General features: G+C 39.9%; 2 protein-coding genes across 7 annotated transcripts in view; one reads left to right on the top strand and one right to left on the bottom strand.

Annotated features, from left to right (window-relative positions):
- The window catches only part of TBCK (TBC1 domain containing kinase), a 103,293-nt gene extending 97,691 nt beyond the window's left edge, over positions 1-5,602 (bottom strand). For both annotated transcript variants that reach the window (XM_089526015.1, XM_089526016.1), the window contains exons 1-2: positions 5,565-5,602; positions 1,142-1,372 (exon numbers count right to left, since the gene is read on the bottom strand). In XM_089526015.1, coding sequence (XP_089382141.1) covers positions 1,142-1,334 — 193 coding nt within the window. In that variant the 5' untranslated portion in view covers positions 1,335-1,372; positions 5,565-5,602. The remainder of the gene's footprint in view (positions 1-1,141; positions 1,373-5,564) is intronic.
- A 123-nt stretch (positions 5,603-5,725) lies between these two features.
- Positions 5,726-18,487, top strand: part of AIMP1 (aminoacyl tRNA synthetase complex interacting multifunctional protein 1) — a 30,231-nt gene continuing 17,469 nt past the window's right edge. For 2 of the 5 annotated variants that reach the window (XM_089526010.1, XM_089526009.1), the window contains exons 1-3: positions 5,726-5,808; positions 9,469-9,574; positions 18,010-18,143. In XM_089526010.1, the coding sequence (XP_089382136.1) occupies positions 9,573-9,574; positions 18,010-18,143 (136 nt within the window). In that variant the 5' untranslated portion in view covers positions 5,726-5,808; positions 9,469-9,572. Of the gene's footprint in view, positions 5,809-9,468; positions 9,575-16,511; positions 16,570-17,204; positions 17,223-18,009; positions 18,144-18,487 lie in introns of those variants that run through there. The other 3 variants (XM_089526011.1, XM_089526012.1, XM_089526013.1) reach the window with 3 other exon arrangements.

Below are 18,487 nucleotides of genomic sequence, written 5' to 3'. Positions count from 1 at the left end.
TCCTAAATGGCAAGCCAAAAAGGGGAAGAAAAAGAAACCACTCTAATCATATACTCTACCTTAAAGTCAGAAAACACGAGGAAGCACTGCTTGCTGAATGACATTTTTAGACAACAGGAATAATTACTGGTCTGAATGTGGCACAATCATTTGCAAAGCATAAGAAAAACATTCACTAAATAATATGTGCAATCAGCCCTCCTTATCCATGGATTTTTTTATCCATGGATTCAAGCATCCCCAGCTTGAAAATATTCAAAAAAGTATAAATTCCAAATAGCCAACCTTGATTTTCCATTTTATATAAGGGACATTATTTTGTTATGAGATTGTATTTAATGGCACTCAAGCATCCACTGATTTTGCTATCCATGGTAGGTCCTGGAGCCAAACCCCAACAGATAACAAGGACCCACTGTATAAATAGGAAATAATGATATTCTACTTCCTACAAAACATTAAGATGTTATTTGATCAGTGTAAAGGATGCAACTAAAACTGAAGTCATCTAGTGATTTACAACAGTCTGCAAGATATATATCAAGAGGTGTAAATTACGGTTTATAGTTCATCTGCACTGCAATATATGATTCACTGATAAGTTCCAAAATGTAAGACCTGGGAGAAAATTGTCGAGACTGCCTTCTGTGGAGCAGATTTCTTTTAAACTTCAAACATCAAAAGAGAGATTTAAGGAATTAAAGGAAAAGCAAGACAGATTGATGAATTACAGGAATCTACAAAACAAATGGACTGAAAGAAGCCTGTAAATTTTAAAGAATGCCAAAAAGAAAAGAAAAAAGAAAGAGAAGATGATGGGGGGAGTGGGAATAAAGAAAGATAGAGTGTGAAAAAGAAAAGGAAATATCCCCAAATCATGAGTGTGATCTGAACTACAGCATAACGAAGGCTTTGCAATCTAGCGACACTCTACATCTGTGTCTGTTATGTGTAACAACAGAGTGACAAGACTGAAGAATGCTGCAATGGAGTCAGTCTGGAGAAAAGCAAACTGCTGCTAGTCTTTGAAGTCCAGAATACTCTGAAACATATGTATAGAATAATTACTGTAACACTCCTATATGCACACCCAATGCTTGGGGGCAGGGGGGAGAGAAGGGAGGAAGAATGTTTTCCTCACCGTGTTTTCCTCGAGAAATGTCCACATACTGGCATAGTCTGGGGTGAGTAATCGTCTTCAGAATCTGAAAGCGGCCCAGGATCTTTATGGAGTTTGGTGTCAGAGGCAGACCATTGCTCCCACAAACATCATTTGGAAGAGCTGAAGCAAAGAAGGTGAAAGCTCCCAGTTCTGCATCTTTTAATGGGAACATCTCAGCATTTGATGAGATTGTACCTTAAGTACAGTGCCCTGGAATGAGAAACAAAAATAGTAAAAACAGGCTCTGGATCAGTAAATGGGTTGCCTATAAAACAAGCAGATTGGGGCTTTAATTGTCAGGCCAGTTGAAGAAACACAAGCTGTTAATATTAACATTGGTTATAACAGAGCAGCAAAAGCTATTTCCATTAGCTGGAAATATATACTACAATACACTACATGTACAATAATATTTATATTATGGATATAGACTGGATTTCTGTAATGTACTCTACATGGGGCAACCCTTATACCAAACTCGGAAGCTGCAAATGGTGCAGAACATGGCAGCGCGGCTGGTCACTGGTGTCCCCAGGACCAGCCATATAACACCTGTGCTTAAAGATCTCCATTGGCTGCCCATTCGCTTCCGAGCTCAATATAAGGCGTTGGTTATTACCTACAAAGCCCTAAATGGCTTGGGCCCAGGTTTCCTGAAAGACCGTCTCTCCCCGTACATTCCGCCTCGCACCCTCAGAACATCTGGGCAGCAACTCCTGAAGGTGCCTGGGGCCAGGTTGGCTGTTACTGCCAGAAGATCTTTTTCCACAGCTGCCCCAGCCCTTTGGAATACGCTGCCCACGGAGCTCCGCTCATCTACCACCCTGGCCCAATTTAGGAAGGGTCTTAAAACCTTCCTATTTAATCAGGCATTCCCCGACTAAATATCCTATGGGCCTCCCACCTCTCTCGTGGCCGTGAGGTTGGGCTAAGGGGTTTTTTTTTTATTGTTTTTAAGGATTGTTTTTATGTCTATGCTTTTGGCTGTTTTTAACTCTGTTTGATGTTTGCACTTTGGTGCACTTGTGAGCCGCCCTGATCGTTTGGAAGGGCGGGGTATAAATAAAAATTTTATTTATTTATTTATTTATTTATATAATTAGATGAAATGCAGAAATAATGTCATTTGACATCACGTTATCCATACTATGGAGTCCTGGGAATTGTAGTTTGTTGTGGCACCAGAGCTGTGACAGAAAAGGCTAAATATCTCATAAAACTACACATCTCCAGAATGGCATAGCACTGAACCATGCTAGTTAAAGTGATGTTATACTGGATTATTTCTGTAGTGCAGGTGCAGCCTAACTCTGCAAAGAGATTGGGCTATTTATCTAACTCTAGCCACTAAGGCTACAGTCTAAACCTATTTATTACAATATTGCCAAGGAGAGATGGTGTGGTGTGGTAGTTTGAGCATTGGACCAGAGTTCAAATCCCCACTTAGTCATGGGTGGGCTTGGGCAAATCACACTCAGCCTCTGAGGAAGAAAGCCATGGCTCAATAGTGTGGAATTCTGGGAACTGTAGTATGTTGTGGCAAAAGAGCCCTGACAGAGAAGGCTAAATGTTCCACAAAACTACAATTACCAGATATCCATGGCACTGAGCCATGGCAGTTAAAGTGGTACCAAACTGCATTATTTATGCAATGTGGATTCAGCCTTAGTTACTATAACATCTGGATATGGGTTAACATTTGATGCTCCAGTTCAGACAGACAAAGGTCTTGAGCCAATATGACTTCTACCAAGCAGGTCCCAACATTTTTAGGGAGCCAAGTTATCACTGCTCTTTCTGTTCTTCTGTGATATATATGTCTCTCCTGAGATCAAAGACCGCACTGGCAGGTTGGTCTCACATCCCCAAATGGCTTTTTTAAGCCCAGGGCAGCTTACATTTGCAAGCTTATACACACTTCCTGAAGTTGCTGTCCCACCAAATTCAACAGGATTTACTTAGTAATTAGCTGTGGTTAAAGTAGGACTGTACTATAAATGATGTTTTCATTTTATGATGATTGAAATGCCCAAGTGAGCAACAGGTCTTTTGAAGATCATCAGATGATCCAATGACTGGGTAAGTTGATTGTGAAGACACACCCAACTAAAGGTGGTGGCAGGTTTGGGTGTGCAAGGTGCCCTGGTGAGATCAAACTCTTTACCCAAAAAGGCTCTGAAGCTGAATGTAAAGTTCAAAAGGGGGGAAATTTAATTTAAAGGACAAAAATAAAGAGTTTTCTCTTCCCCAGCTCTAAATAAAAGATACTTTACAGTTTCAGCAATCTTCCGGATGTCATCTTTCTGGGTCTGATGTTAGTTTGCTCTCCTCACTCAATGGAGCTGGTGCAGGGTCTTTCAGCTCCTGAATTCTTTATTCACTTGTTGATAGTAACTAATTTGGCTGAGTTGGTAACTAAATTGGCTAAAGCCTGGTAACTGAAATGGCTAAGGTGTAAGAAATGCCCTTTCCGGCTGTCTGGGCCTGTTTGCCACCAAAAGACAGCTCTCTGCCTGCTCACAGCAAAGACTGCTCCCAACTAAAGGCTTCCAGCTACAACAGAGCATGCTGGGAAAAGGGCAAACCAAACCTGGAAATAATGCAGGGGAATCCTACAGCTCTTCCCACAACTAATACAAATAACTTTTCTACACTAAACATACTATGGCCTGAACCAATGTGAAAGAAAATGCAAGTGGAAATTCAATCAGTCCTGGCAGGACATCACATTGATCATGTGCCTTATTTTACACAGGACAGTCCCCTTTTGAAGGGTTGCCCAGTTTTAAAATAAATGGGAAGGGAGATGAGAAGCCATGAAACTACCCATTGACTGTTAACATCTGGACAACAGATCGAACAGGCACACAGGTCACTAGATCACAAACTCTCCTATTATGATGAGGTGCACTGTGCTTCTATTTAAGTTATATTGACTGGATTCCATCCACTGCTGTCATTACATCTATGAAAGCAACATTCCCAAGAAATCTGCTTTGAAGGGTTTTCTGGAGTAAGTTTCTGGTAGTGAGTTACACCATGCAATGAGGAATCAAAAACATATACTCCTCTCCTGCACAATGCATGGAGGACAGGGGAAAAAACCTTCTTCCATTTATAACAGTTTAGTTCACAGAAGAAAGACCCCAGAGACAACACTATAATAACAATACATGTAAGGATAAAATAGGTTCTCAGCTGGATTTTAATGAACCTAATAATATTAATGAGTTGGCTCTTAGCATTTACCCACACCACCTCAATAAATTGTATGTCTACTGTAGGCCCTCCCTGTGCATGGATTCTTTATCCACAGATTCAAACATCCGCAGCTTGAAAATATTCCAGATATAAATTACAAAAATCAAATCTCGATTTTGCTATTTTATGTAATAGGCACAATTTCACTAGCCAGTGATACTCAAGCATTTTACCCTTGGGATCTCCCTTTATATCTACATGTGGAGATAGCAGCCCTGCACAACAATCGGTGTAGTATTTGAATAAAAATATGTCTTTATTTAGTGTGCATATTTTCATTCACGCAGATTCATATTTTAACATTTCATAAGGAAATAATATCGTTCAAATTAGAACATTTTTATTAAAGTAAATTCAACATTCAACTCAACGCATGTGTAAATCTTGCATATAAAACAGTTTGGGAAGAGGAGGAGGAGATCACAGCCTCCAAGTCTCATGCCCCCCTTGAGCAACTCTTGTGCTCCCACCCACTACGCCATTGTATTTAATGGGATCTGAGCAGCCACAGATTTTGGTCTCCTTGTTTTTACTTAAGGGTGCACTGAATTGCTTTCTTCACATAATTTCTTTTTCATGCATTCAAAGGCCCCATACAGACAGGCTAAAATAAAGCTGCTTCAGGTCACTTTGGAAATATGCTGTTTAAATGATGCATGTGTCCTAAGAGTCTGGAAGCTGGAGCACAGCTTTGGCACAGCTTCCTCAGGACCTACTGAAACAAATGACAGTACTTGCCTATATGGAAACCAAACTTGCCCACAGAGAAACATTTATGGGTTCCTTTTTTGGTGTTGAATGTCTTAGAAACTCAACTTCTGTATTCTCTAAGGGCAAGCATTCCCCAATGATTCCCTATGGGCAAGTATTCTCCTATTATTCTCTATGGGCAAGCATTTTCTTATTATTCTCTATGGGCAAATATTCCCCAATGGTTTCCTAGGGGCAACTCATCCCCATTGTTTCCCTATGGGCAATTGTTCTCCAATGATTCCCTATGGGGCAAGTGCTGTCATTTGTCTCCTATTCAAAGTCCCCAACTTCCTTATAAAGCAGGGGAACAAAGACCTTCCACACAGAGCCACAACCACACTCCACTTCCTTGCCTTGAAGCCCAGCCCAAGCCCTCCATGGACTCTACCTGCAGATCCTAGCAGTGCACAGTGCTTCCGCCTCATGGCTCCGCCCACAAAGCCAGCCTCGTGGCTCCGCCCACAAAGCCACACTTGCTTCCCTCCGCTTCCTGGTTTTCCCTGATTGGCCGGAGCCGGCCGGGATTTCAACGCGCATGCGCCAAACGCACGCAAGGCTGAGGAGGTCTCTCGCGCGCATGCGCAGAAGCCGCCGGTTGGGGCCGGTGGACGAGAGGCGACGACGGGAGGCTTGTAAGTTTTATTTTGGCGGCGAGCGGCCATTTTCTCGAAGGAGGCTCCGTTTGTTGTTCTCCTCCTCCGAAGGACTTGCAGTCCCTCTGGTCCCTTCGCCTGGGGCGTTGGGGCTCTGGAGGGAAGGGCCTGAAGGCAAGATAGGCGCCAGGCCAGGCCTGTAAATTAAATGGAAGGCGGCTCTTTCCAAAGAGGGGGCCTGGGTTCGAATCCTGGCTTGGAAAGCCATATGGAAAGATAGAGCCTCTAGAGAGATCTATTCTATGATTGTAAGAGACTGAGGTGAAAAGGAATGGCTAAAGTCTACTTCCTCAGGTGCATTTGGGCAAGTCACACTCTCTCAGCCCCAGGAGATGCCTCAGTGAAGGAGGTGGCCAAGGAAACCTTGCCTGTAGGGAATCATTGGGGAATACTTGCCCATAGAGAATAATAGGATATTTGCCCATAGAGGCTCATTGGAGAATAGTGTACTCACCCATAGTGATAGGTTTGCCTTAGGCTTGTCATAACTTGAGAACGACTTGAAGGCGCCCAACAGCAACAACTAGGGCAAGTCACACTCTCTCAGCCCCAGGGAAGGCAGTGGCCAACCTCCTCCGAACAAATCTTGACAGGAAGAATGATAGTTTCACCTTAGGGTCACCATAAATCAGAAATGACTTAAAGGCACACAACAGGAGCAACAACACTCAAACAGGACTGTTGCTGTTCTGCTTCTGTTGTGTTTGTTGTGTACATTCATGTTGTTTCCAACTTATGGCAACCCTTGGCCAGTTCTTTTTTCCACAAGGTTTTTTTGCCATTGCCTTCCTCTGAGGCTGAGAGAGTGTGACTTGCCCAAGCCAGGATAAGAACCTCCAGGATCAGTGCTCAAACTAGTGGTCCTCAGACCGTCTGCTTTAAAGGATTTTGGACTTCAGCTCCCAGAATCCCGGACTATTGGCCAAAATGGCTGAGGGCTTCTGGGAGCTGAAGTCCAAAATCTCTTAAAGGGCACAGTTTGGGGACCACTGCACTACATTATGTGGCTCTCTGGGTCTAAAACACACTGCAGAAATAGTCTAGTTTGGGACCACTTTAAGTGCACTGGCTCAATGCTAGGGAATTCTGGGAACTGTAGTTTTGTGAGGCTTTTTTAAAGGGGACTTTGACCTCACAAAGAATGGAGACATCTGGAATCTCAGAAGAAGTAACCTTTTTGTATTGCTAATGAAATTCAGATTTTATCTCCTAGACTTTGGAGTGCTTTGTTCCCTGTGCCATAAGGTTAGGAGGAGGATGGTCTGCTTCCCTAGATATCCCTCTAACAACACAACAACAATACCCTGAGAAAATGCAGGCCTGTAATGTACCATGGTCGTTTCATAACCTTTTAGCACGTTTGCCTGATGAGGAAACAAGTGGGGGTTCGAAAGCTTGCATCATGTATTTTGTGCATTTCAAGTGGCCAAATAAAGGTATCGTTTTATAGATTTTGGATGTTATTGCAGGGCCTGAACAGACAGGCCAAAGTAAAGCTGCTTCTGGTCACTTTGGAGGTATGCTGTTTAAATGACACGCATCTTAAGAGGCCAGAAGCCACGCCAAAGCTGTGTTGTAGTCCTTAGGAGGCTTCTGGCCTCTTAGGGCACATGCAGCATTTAAACAGCATACCTCCAAAGTGACCAGAAGCAGCTTTATTTTGGCCTGTCTGTTCTGGCCCGTACTTTCCAAAAAAAGTCTTGGAAGAGCAAAGGGGGCACCTTCCCAGGTTTGTGGGAGGGAGGGAGGATTGATAAGTGCTGTGTGGACACAGTGAAGATATTGAGGATTGGTCATTAGTATACTGTGAAGAGGGGGAGATAGGGTGAAGGTGCCACAGTCGGCCCTCCTCATTTGCAGCTTTGACTTTTGTGGGTTCTTCACAGATTTAATTAATATGTTCTCTCTAGGAATCTCTGGGTCCTGACTCTAAGTCATAAAATCATACTGGAGGACCTAGAGATTCTTAGAACACTTCTCCGGGTATTTTTAGGCCTTCTGGTGCAATTCTGGCAGCCGGTGACCACAGACATGCACTGGGAGACCTAGAGATTCCTAGAGAGGTGTTCTCTCAAGTTAAAAAATCAGGGTTTTTTAATTTGCGGTTTCCCCACTTTCATGTGGGTGCTGCACCCCTAACCCCAGGGAGTGTGGAGGGCCCACTGTATTTTCCTGCACTTTATCTGTTGGCATTTAATGGGCATTTGGCTCCCTTGTGTGTACTGTGTTAAGTGTGGACAGAGATAGATGACATATATTTGAACACCTTGTTTATGAGTGCGCACACACAGACATACATAGGTTGTATGTAGTTCAGGGGCAGAGCATGTGTTTCTATGCTGATCGTTCAAAGCTTAGTCCTTGGCATCTCCTGCTACAAACTTCTGATCATAGATGATAGCAATACTTCTGCTTGTCAGAGTAAGTGAAACAGAGGTCCAAAACACACTGGAAAAATAATCCAGTTTCAGACTGCTTTAACTGCCCTGGCTCAGTGTTAGGGAATCCTGGGAAATGTAGTTTATTGGGACACCAGAGCTCTCTGAAAGAGATGGCTAAATGTCTCACAAAACTATAATTCCCAGAATTCCCTAGCATCCCAGGGCAGTTAAAGCAGTTTCAAACTGGATTATTTCTGCTGTGTGTTTTGGACCTGAGTTAGATGAACCAATGTTGCACCTGGCCATTCTTAAATTCATATATTGCTACCAGCTGAATGTAAGATATCATATATATGTGTCTAATTGTGGAAGTTTATGTCAGAATATATCTGTTTAAAATATCATGGCACTCTGTTGTTTTTTACTGTACCAGGCTAAAACACCTCCATTTCTGAAAGTTTAAGAGCAAATTTTCAAAGATAAATGCTGGATCAAATCATTCCTCTTCCTTTCCTTAGGAAATGGTACTTCACCAACTTGTGAGAAAATTAGTTGTGGTTTTTATTTCACATAGAGTGCTTGGTCCAGGCATAGAGGTATTTATGCTCCAGCAGCTTTAGTAGGTATGTATTGAGCCTGGCCCAAGTTACAGATTTCAGGGGTAAACTCTGCTTGGCTTTGTTCTAATTGCAGGAAGAAGGGCATAGCATGAGAAATGGAAGAAGAAATTATGAGGCATTTAAAAATTGTGAAGGTATTAAATAACAAACTGTGAGGGTAGGTCTTCATATAATATGATTCTTAAAGAGGAAAGAAAGGATTGAAGGCAGAAAGAAACTACTGTCAATGGGTAGTTCGTCACCCTATTCCAAGAGGTCTCTGAATTTTAAGAGTTTAAATCAGACTGCACTACATGCTAGATTATGGATGCAATGACCACATCAGAAATTAATAGGTTGTTACTTATGAGCTTGAAAAATTATGTCTGTCTTGATTTTGCTCAGTATGCACTCTTGTTATTGTTCTCCCAGATCTTTACATTTGTTCTTTTTTTATTGTTGTGGAATGCATTATAACTCTTCCTTCCATTTATTTCTCAAGTCATTATAGTGTCTTAGTATGATGTAGCATTGCTGAAGCCTTATGCAGAATTTTAAATTCTTAATGGAAACTGAGACTAGTGTGTTTTTAAATATATAAAACATATATCTCTACTGTGTTTAAGGACCATGCTTAATATTGCCTCTCCTGATATCAGGTGCTTACAAAGGACATATTTGGCGGGAAAGATGAAGTAGAGTTGAGGTCCTGTCTTCCACTGAATCTTGCAGGGAGGATTTCTGCTCTGGCTGTGCCTGTTAAATGTGAGTTTGTCTTAAATCTGTTGGTGTAAAACACACCAATGCTGTTGGTGTAAAACAGTCATTTGGAACAAGGGAAAGCAGAATGTAGGCATTGCTGGAGGCAAGACAACATGATTCATAACACTGTGGTGATTGAGACATTTGCAGAGGAAAACTAAACCTGTAGGAAAGGGTAGAAAGCTTTCTTATATGTAGTGATTGTTGCATTTTTTGCTTGACCTGTTGCTTGAATAAAGACGTTTTCTTACCGTTGCTCAAAGTCTGAAAGCTGATGGGATCATTTGCAAGAAGAAGTGGCATGTAGCATTCTCAATAAGGTGCCCTGTTGTGGTCCTGATGGTCCTCCATTCCTTTATCTTTTTATGCTGATAGTACTCTGTGAACCAGTTTTGAAACATTTTGAAATGGCAACTACGTAGTCACTTGGGAAGTTGAATAGTTTACAAATACTCTTAGTGTTCCTAGTTGTCTGTTTGTCTATACTCTTATGCTTAATCTTGTTTGTCTATAAAGATTTAATGCTGTGCTGAATGTAGTTTGGAATATCATTGTATCATTGGTATGGATTTGGTAAGGAGAGTCTTGCAGTACAATTTATTTCTCACTCTTTTTTGAAGCAGTTTACATGGCAGCATGAAAGCTCCCCAGATTATTCATTTCCTGTACCGGACAGAATAATGACCTGAACTTTAGAGAACTTCAGTGGTTGCTTGTTGTTTTGTGAGACACCAGCACTCTTTGGCAGAGAAGGCTAATGACTTTGTAAAACTACAAATCCCAGGATTCCATAGGATGAAGCACTTAAAACTGCATTATGTCTACAGCATAGATGCACCCTTAGTCTTCCCTTTTAAACTGGATTGACCAGTGCTTTAAAAAATAATTGCTGGATCACTATCTGATTTTTGTTCATTTTAATATGATCTTGCAGCTACCTTAAGGCTTATGTAAAAAGTAGAATACAGTGCGCCCTTGGCTTACGCGGGGGATCCGTTCCAGACACCCCCCCACGTAAGCCAAAAACACGTATGCTCGAGCCCCATTCACTTGAGAGTATGCTCAAATCCGTATATAGCGCGCCCGCATATGACGCAGGCACACTGTATACATTTCTAAAATAAACTACAACAGTTCTTTCAGTACAGTGGAGCATAGTTCTCCAATAAAGGTTTTGGAGACGGTTTTCTGTTTTACTCTCAAAGTTCTCAGTTGTGGCAGCGCCATGAGTTTGATATATTAACTCACACTATATATTGAAAGAGTAAGTGGAAAAACAGATGGGCAGCCCAATCTCCCCCGGGGCTGTGGTGACCAAATGGACTGTGGAAAGGAGTGGGAAACATCAGCTCCTTTTTTGAGCTGTCTTAGATAGCCTTGGCACAGCTTCCATGCAGGTTGGAGGCATGTGCCATGTAACTGCCAGGCCCCCAAGCCGCATGGAGGCCAGCTTTTTAAGCCCATCTGTTTTGGGCCTAAATTTCCAATAATACTCTTCAGTTACCATAAACATATGATTTTAGATGTATATCTGCCATGAATGTTTCAATATAATTTTGTTTATAAGCTTTTTTGCATGGGAAAGATAAAATACTTAAACATTAATATCACAATAAAAGGATCTGTTAAAATAAATATGCAGCAACATTTGAATCTTCAAAAGTGTTTTGTAGTCTTGCTAAATATAATGATTCAAAAATATTCTGATCATTAAATACATAGCGTAGAACTAATGGGCTTCACAATTCAGTTTTATGGAAGTTTACTGGAAAGGGAGTCAACTCCAAGGAGTATTAAAAAGTAGCCCTGTTTGTTTCTTGCAGCCTAAAAATGAGGCAGGGAGGAGGCAGAAAGAATTGAGAAAAGAAAGGAAAGAAAATGACATGTGGCAGCACCTTTAAGAAGAATTGGTTTTCATTTTCCTGTGAGCTTTTTTGGATATAAATCCACTTATCTGAATTCAGGACAGATTGATAATGAATGCTCAGGTATAAAGAATATTTGCACAGTTCTGGGAGTGGGATGGAATGTAATAGGATCCAGAAAGATGCAAATCATGACCTTTGTCCTAAATTTTCAAAGGGCTATGTAATGTGACAAGGGTCTTTCGGATCTTTATAGTGAAGTCCAAAACACACTGCAGAAATAATGCAGTTTGAGATCGCTTTAACTGCCCTGGCTCAGTGCTACAATTCCCAGGATTCCCTAGTACTGAGCCAGGGCAAATGAAGCAGCCTTGAACTGGTTTGTTTTTATAGTGTGTTTTGGACCTTAGTGTTTATGTGTGAAAACTAGATCTGCAAGCCAAAATTTAGTTTCCTGGGATTCAAAACTTTCTCTGAGATTTCTTTTGTTAATGTGTGCAATAGAGAAGACTCTTGGATTAATGTATGTAGTGTGCCATGAAGCCATTGTCCTCATTCATACTTTTGCTAATGGATTAGAATTTCTGAATATAATTCATTTCAACAGGAAATGGCAAAGGAAGACTAGAGAGAGAAAGATAATGTCTTCATGGCACGCTACACATGGCTTGACCTTTCATTCTAAAACAATGCTGAGCCAGTTTCCACAAATGGCTCCTTCAGCCCATACCTCCAAGTTGATTCTTCAGGTTTCTTTCTTGGTAACTGCTTTCAAGTTGACTTCAAAGTATAGTGACCCAGTGAATGAGAGACCTTCAAGTCACCTTATCATCAGCAGCCTTACTCAAGTTTTCCAGATTCGGGGCTCCCACAATAGGTCTGTTTATCTGAAGAGCAGTCCTCCACTTTTTCTACTGCCTTCTCCCTTACCAAGCATTATTTTCCTTTCAAGTGAATAATGTTCTCTCATGATATATCCAAAGTACAACAGTCTCAATTTAATCATCTTAACTTATAAGGAAAGTTCAAGCTTGATTTGCTGGGGACCCATTTATTTGTCTTTTTTAGCAGTGTGCAGTATCAGTACAATTCTTCTCCAGCACCACATTTCAAATGAGTTGATTCTGTTCCTAACAGCTTTCCATACTGCCAGCTTTCACAACTATACATAGAAACTGGCAATATGATGACATGGACAATCTAACTTCAGTATTCAACAGTATATCTTTCCACTTCACAATCTTATTTGTTTGGTTCATAGCTATCCTTCCAAGTCCTCGTTGTCTTCCGATTTTTTGACTGTACTCTCCATTTTGATTAATGACCGAGTCAACGAATGGAGCATCTTGATTCATCATCTGTTTTAAAATTATGTAAATCATCTGTGGTCATTATTTTTGTTTTCTTGATGTTCAGCTGCCAGTGATCCAGCAACTGTTAGCTTCTGAAGCAGCAGTCACTTTGGGGGTGGGGGAAAGTGACCATCCACAAGAATCTCTTTCTTCCCATCTGTTCCTTTACTATTCTTGTTTTGAGCCAATATTAAATTCTACAACCCTATACAGCATTCTCCAGTGACTTTGCTACCTACCATCACAAATTTTAAGTGTTGTTTTCCAGAAGCTCTCCCAGGTTTTACACTTGCTTTATATTTCTATTTTGATAAATGTTTTAGTGGGTACTTAGCAACTGCTTGGATAGAAGCTTTTAAAAATTGAAATAGCACATGAAAACAATTTAAACTGCAAATTGACTGTGCTTGGCAAGCAGGTCTATTCTCCCTCTGGATGTTGAATACAGATGACCTCAAAGCAATAATGGCCTAAAAGAGAGTACCAATTACTGCCCATGTTCCTTCAGCAAATCTTGGCTGAATAGGGATTTTCATTGTCATTTGTGTTCATAGGCACCCCTTGGACTGTGCTTAACAATCAGTTGCAGCACTGGTCCAGTTGAAGGACCAGAAATCTTTGCTTCTGTCAGGACCATGTGAAAGCTATTTAAAACATGTATTATGTAAGTGTTGTTTCTGAATGGAATACAAGTGTGTTCTGTCAGTATCCAGCAATACAGTATATGAGACCTCAGACTAGTCCTTGTGGGAATGGGAGGGCTACCATGAATTACCATATATAAATAATTTCTTGCTCTTCGAGGATAAAGATCTGGATGCAGAGCTCTGCTGAGAGTACTTTTAGCAAAATGGCATTGGAGTTCCCTCTTGGTAATTTGAGTTTGGCTGTTCTGATACTGATCAAGTTTGAGAATCAAATTGTCATCATGCAAATGAAACTAATTTTGAAAATGGGTTGCTAGTAATTTGTAGGTTCTCCAGCATGATGTTGACCATAGGCTTACACTGGAGATACCTAGAGTGGTGCTTTCTTAGGTAAAAAGAATAAGTGTTTTTTGTTTGTGGTTTCTCAACATTCACAGGGGTCTTTAGAGTGTAACCTCAGTGAATGTGGAGGGTCCACTTACTAAGCTTTGGGAGAGAGGCAGATTATTTTTTTAGGCTTTCTTTAGGCTAAGACTGCATTTGCAGCATTTGTTTTCAGCACCTGAGAGGAGAAAAGACCTACTTGCCAAGCATAGGCAATTTACAATTTAAATTACAATCATGTGTGACTTCAGTTTTAAGAAAGCAATGGGTGAGATAAAATGCTAACTCCCACTATAAAGGTTAGATAAATAAAATTCAGGCCAGCTGTAGTAATTTGCTCATTCACAACTTTATAATTAACTAAATGATTATGTGGTAGTAGTTCCACAGTGGTTTATAAAATTGAATTATTAAGGTACAGACACAAAGTTTTTTATGCTTAAAACAGTCATGCTTCCATACAAATTGATATTCATGGTTTTTGTTTCTGCAACATGTGGAGAAATATAATATTACTATATTTGTATTTTTGTTAAATTTACATTTAAGGTTGTCATAGAGCTTTTAAAGATGTAGAACATGGTGTAAAACAGCCTAGAATTTAGAACAGTATAAAACATTGTCTATTCTGTTGCACATAGCAAACTATCTCATTGAGAGTCAGATCATTGGTCTGTCCAACACTGTTTTGTCAGCTTTGATTGGCATTTTAGACAGATCCCCCCAGCTTCATTTGCAAATGTCTAGTGTTCCTTGGTGAACACTCATCCAAGTTCTAGCCAAGAGTGATCCAGTTTAACTTCCATAATTAGACACAATCGGACGGGTTCAGGATGGTGGTGGTTAGACTCCCATGAGATGAGGCAGTTTTACCCTACTTATTATAAGATCAATAAGAAAAAAATGCAGTGTGGTGGCAAGCAAACTATAAAGAGAGGGAGCAATAATTTAACACTGCTTTATCCTATTTCTATCTGGGAGAAAAGTAGTTGGCTCATTCATCTTGTTTTCATTGGCTAGTGCAGTAAATATGGTCACTAAGATCTGATTTTAACTCCTCTACTATTTTGAAGAAGTCCTAATGACGATTATGACAATTATGATTTCTTACCCACCTCTCCCCATGGATCGAGGCGAGGAATAACAACAATTAACAAACAAACAACTTCAGTTAAAAGTCATCAGTTAAAACACATATCAACTTAAAAGGACAAACAAGATGTACAAACTTAGATGTACAATCCACATTTCAAATTAATGAGAGGCTTAATATGAATGGATTCCTGTTGGAAATGGTATAAGGAACCCCAAAATGCACTTCAGAAGAATTGATTAGGTTAGTTTCCCCAATTAAAATGTCTTCCTGTTGTATGCCTTTAAGTTTTTTCTGATGTATGGCAACCCTGTAGGTTTCCATAGCCAAGCAGTGATCCATACGCTGGTCTCCAGAGTCGTAATCCAATGCTCAAAGTACCATGTTGTCTCCTTAAAATGTCCTATACATGGTGAAAGATTTGATATTGAATACTGTTAAAAATAAGGAAAGTCATAGTGGAAACAAAGAGAGCCAGCATGGTGTAGTGGTTTGAATGTTGGATTAGGACTTTGGAGACCAGGCTTTAAAGCTGCCATAGGCCAAGGAAACCTATTGGGTGGCCTTGTGCAAGTCACATTCTCTCAGCCGCAGATGGAAGCAGTAGCACCCAACCCCCTTGCCAAGAAAACTCCATGAAAGGGTCACCACAAGTCCGAAATGAAGTCATGGCGCACAATAAGCATAGTGTCAACAAAGATGAAGAGTGGATTCAGTGGTACATGAAAGTATGAACTGTTGTTACTCAACAGGAAAACTAGTTTTCTGTTGAAAAGAATCTACCATGCTCAGCAGGACTAAAAACATTCACTGTACTTCTGTTTCATGTGTTTTTCTTGCTTGCCCATGGTATGACTGAACTAGAACAGTGTGTACTTATATGTGACCTACTGTGACTTGTCAGTATTACTGACTAGCTCAGCAAACAAAGCTTGAAATCTTGGCAGGTCAAAACTGAGGGTCTCCCTGCAACTAGTGCATCAGCCTTTTAAATTTCTCTAATGATTTCTTTTTGTAGTGGAACTATAACAGAAGCACACTTAATGAGTAAATGCATATTCCTTTGTCTACTCAAAAGCAAATTTCACAAAAACCAGTAGGTTTATTCCCATGTTAGTGCACATAGGATTGCACCCTAATTTAAACAACTTAAAACAGAAGTACACTTAGATGTAACTCAGAGGTTACACTTTGTTTTAATTCCTGATTAATATGCAGTTGCCTTGTACCAAAAATATGAAAGCATATCTGTGTTTTTAACATGGTTCCACAAATAAATATTTGTGAAATAATTAAACTATGTTACATAGTTCTAATGTAATGTGAATTGAGCAAGAAGAAGTAGCTTGATTTGTTCATTAACAAAGCAAGTGAATTTGAGAAATGGGTTAGCTTGCATGTCCCACCACAATAGTTTTCAAAAGCAATTTACAAGACAGAGTGTATGTTTATATGTTCATATAGCTATATAAATTAATTTCCCTTGCTTAATTGGAACTGAAATTTAAATGTTTGATCTTCCTTGTATGAATATGATTAGAAAAAAAGATTTTTTTTGGTTTGTATTTACGTTTCCCTCATTTGTGATTTCTTGTATAGATTGCTCTAATCATGGCCAAAGCAGAAGACTGAGAGAGTCTTGACTGCTAAGCCATAGGTAATATTTCTGTTTGCTCCATCCTCCTCCTAATACTGTTTTCAGTCTTAGGTGTAAAATGTCAGACTAAATTGATATGCTGACAAACTATCACTTTTATTTTTGAACATTTTTGAACAATGTTTGTAAAGCACAAATAGGTCAAATTTGTATCATCAGAACTTTGGAAGACTCATTCTTATAAGGTCCCTTAAATTCATATTAGATAATGTTACCTATTGAATTTCACAGACGTGGGAAATGTTTTTCATTAGTTAAAAGGAAGAGCTTTAAAAGTTCTACAGTAAAAAAACAATCTTTGAATTATTGTAGTGGTCATTTCAGCCTTTGAATAAGTACTGTACATTTCAAATAGTAAAATCTTATGCATATCTTCTGAACTCTTCCAAATACATAAGACAGAAATATCACTGATACACTGCTAGCTTATTGAAGCAGTATGCAGCTATAAATAACTGAGAAGAACCAGTTGCTGCCAAACACTGTCACTTAGAAAGTGGTATATGCTTTCAGTTTTAAAACGGGATCAATTCAGATAACATTGAGTATGGAGCAAGCTTGTTTTCTCTTGCTCCAGGAATAGGATCCAGAACAATGGGTTCAAACTACAGGAAAAGAGATTCCACCTCAACTTTAGGAGGAACTTTCTGACAGTAAGAGCTGTTCAACAGAGGAACACACTCCCTCGGAGTGTTGTGGAGTCTCTTTCCTTGGAGGTTTTTAATCAGAGTTTGGAAGGCCATCTGTTAGGGGTGCTTTGATTCTGTGTTCCTGCATGGCAGGGGTTTGGACTGGATGGCCCTTGTGGTCTCTTCCAACACTATGATACTATGTCCTGTAGGCAGGGAGAGATAACAGTAAGATTTACACATTCCTAGCTAGCTCTTGGAGAATTACTTTTCCAATCCCCAGATGAGGGGCGTGCTTTGGTAGTTGAAGAGAGGGACAACTTTGGAAGGGCCAGGGCCAGGTCCTCCACAATCAGTATGGAGAACCTTTCTGCTACAAGATAGCATTTCCCCATTCCTGACCATTGTATTACTCTTGTGAAAACTCGTAGGCATTGAAAATGCTGAGCTTTGTCTGATTCTCATCCTTATTTTTGCCTGGCCTAGAAGAAGCAAATAGATTTTAAACTGTATGGAAGAAGCTTGTTTTTTAAAAACTTTTATTGTGCTTTGAACAAGCACAAAAGTAAAACACCAAATAATGTTTTAGTGAGCTACCTGGACAGGGGATCTGTCACGATAGGTCATACCATAAACGTAACTTGAAAATTCCTTTCAGTGTGAATTTAAAGATGGGATAAACCCAATTTATTCTATTATTAGACTCTCTATTCTGTCAGCACCAGTTGGTTTTCAATCAGTTCATGCAAAATAAAGCTGCAGATAATTGCATTAATAAAATGTTCACATTACCCTGTTTCTTTTTATTCAGGATTTTAGTCCGTTCTTTGATGAAAATGGCAGCCAACAACGCAGTTTTGAACAGGCTGGAGCAGAAGGGTGCAGAGGCAGATCAAGTTATTGAATACCTCAAGCAACAAGTTGCTCTTCTAAAGGAAAAAGCTAGTAAGATATAAATCTTTATAGTTAAATATCCACACAAAATTAATAAGTACTGTAAAGTGGAAAACCTTATATTTTTGGTTCTACATTTCCTACAGTAAGACAGACAAACAATCCCACAATAAAAGTTTTCAAACATCTAAAAAAAAAATCAAATGAATATGATTTGGTTGTTACTTGGTAACATTTACTAGGGAAGATGCTGAATTTAACACTGTAATAAATGATGAATGAGAACATATATATGGGAGAGAGTGTGGCAGGACACTGAAGATTTTGTAACCAGATATCACTAAGTTTGCTTCTAACTTGAGAGCAACTGGCAGCCAGTGCAAATGTCCATGCTG

This window comes from Sceloporus occidentalis, unplaced genomic scaffold (assembly GCF_023333645.1).
Source record: "Sceloporus occidentalis isolate IW3139 unplaced genomic scaffold, rSceOcc1.0.p SCAF_5, whole genome shotgun sequence".
In the NCBI taxonomy this organism is placed as follows: Eukaryota; Metazoa; Chordata; class Lepidosauria; order Squamata; family Phrynosomatidae; genus Sceloporus; species Sceloporus occidentalis.
This window is presented reverse-complemented; position numbering and strand designations above follow the sequence as displayed.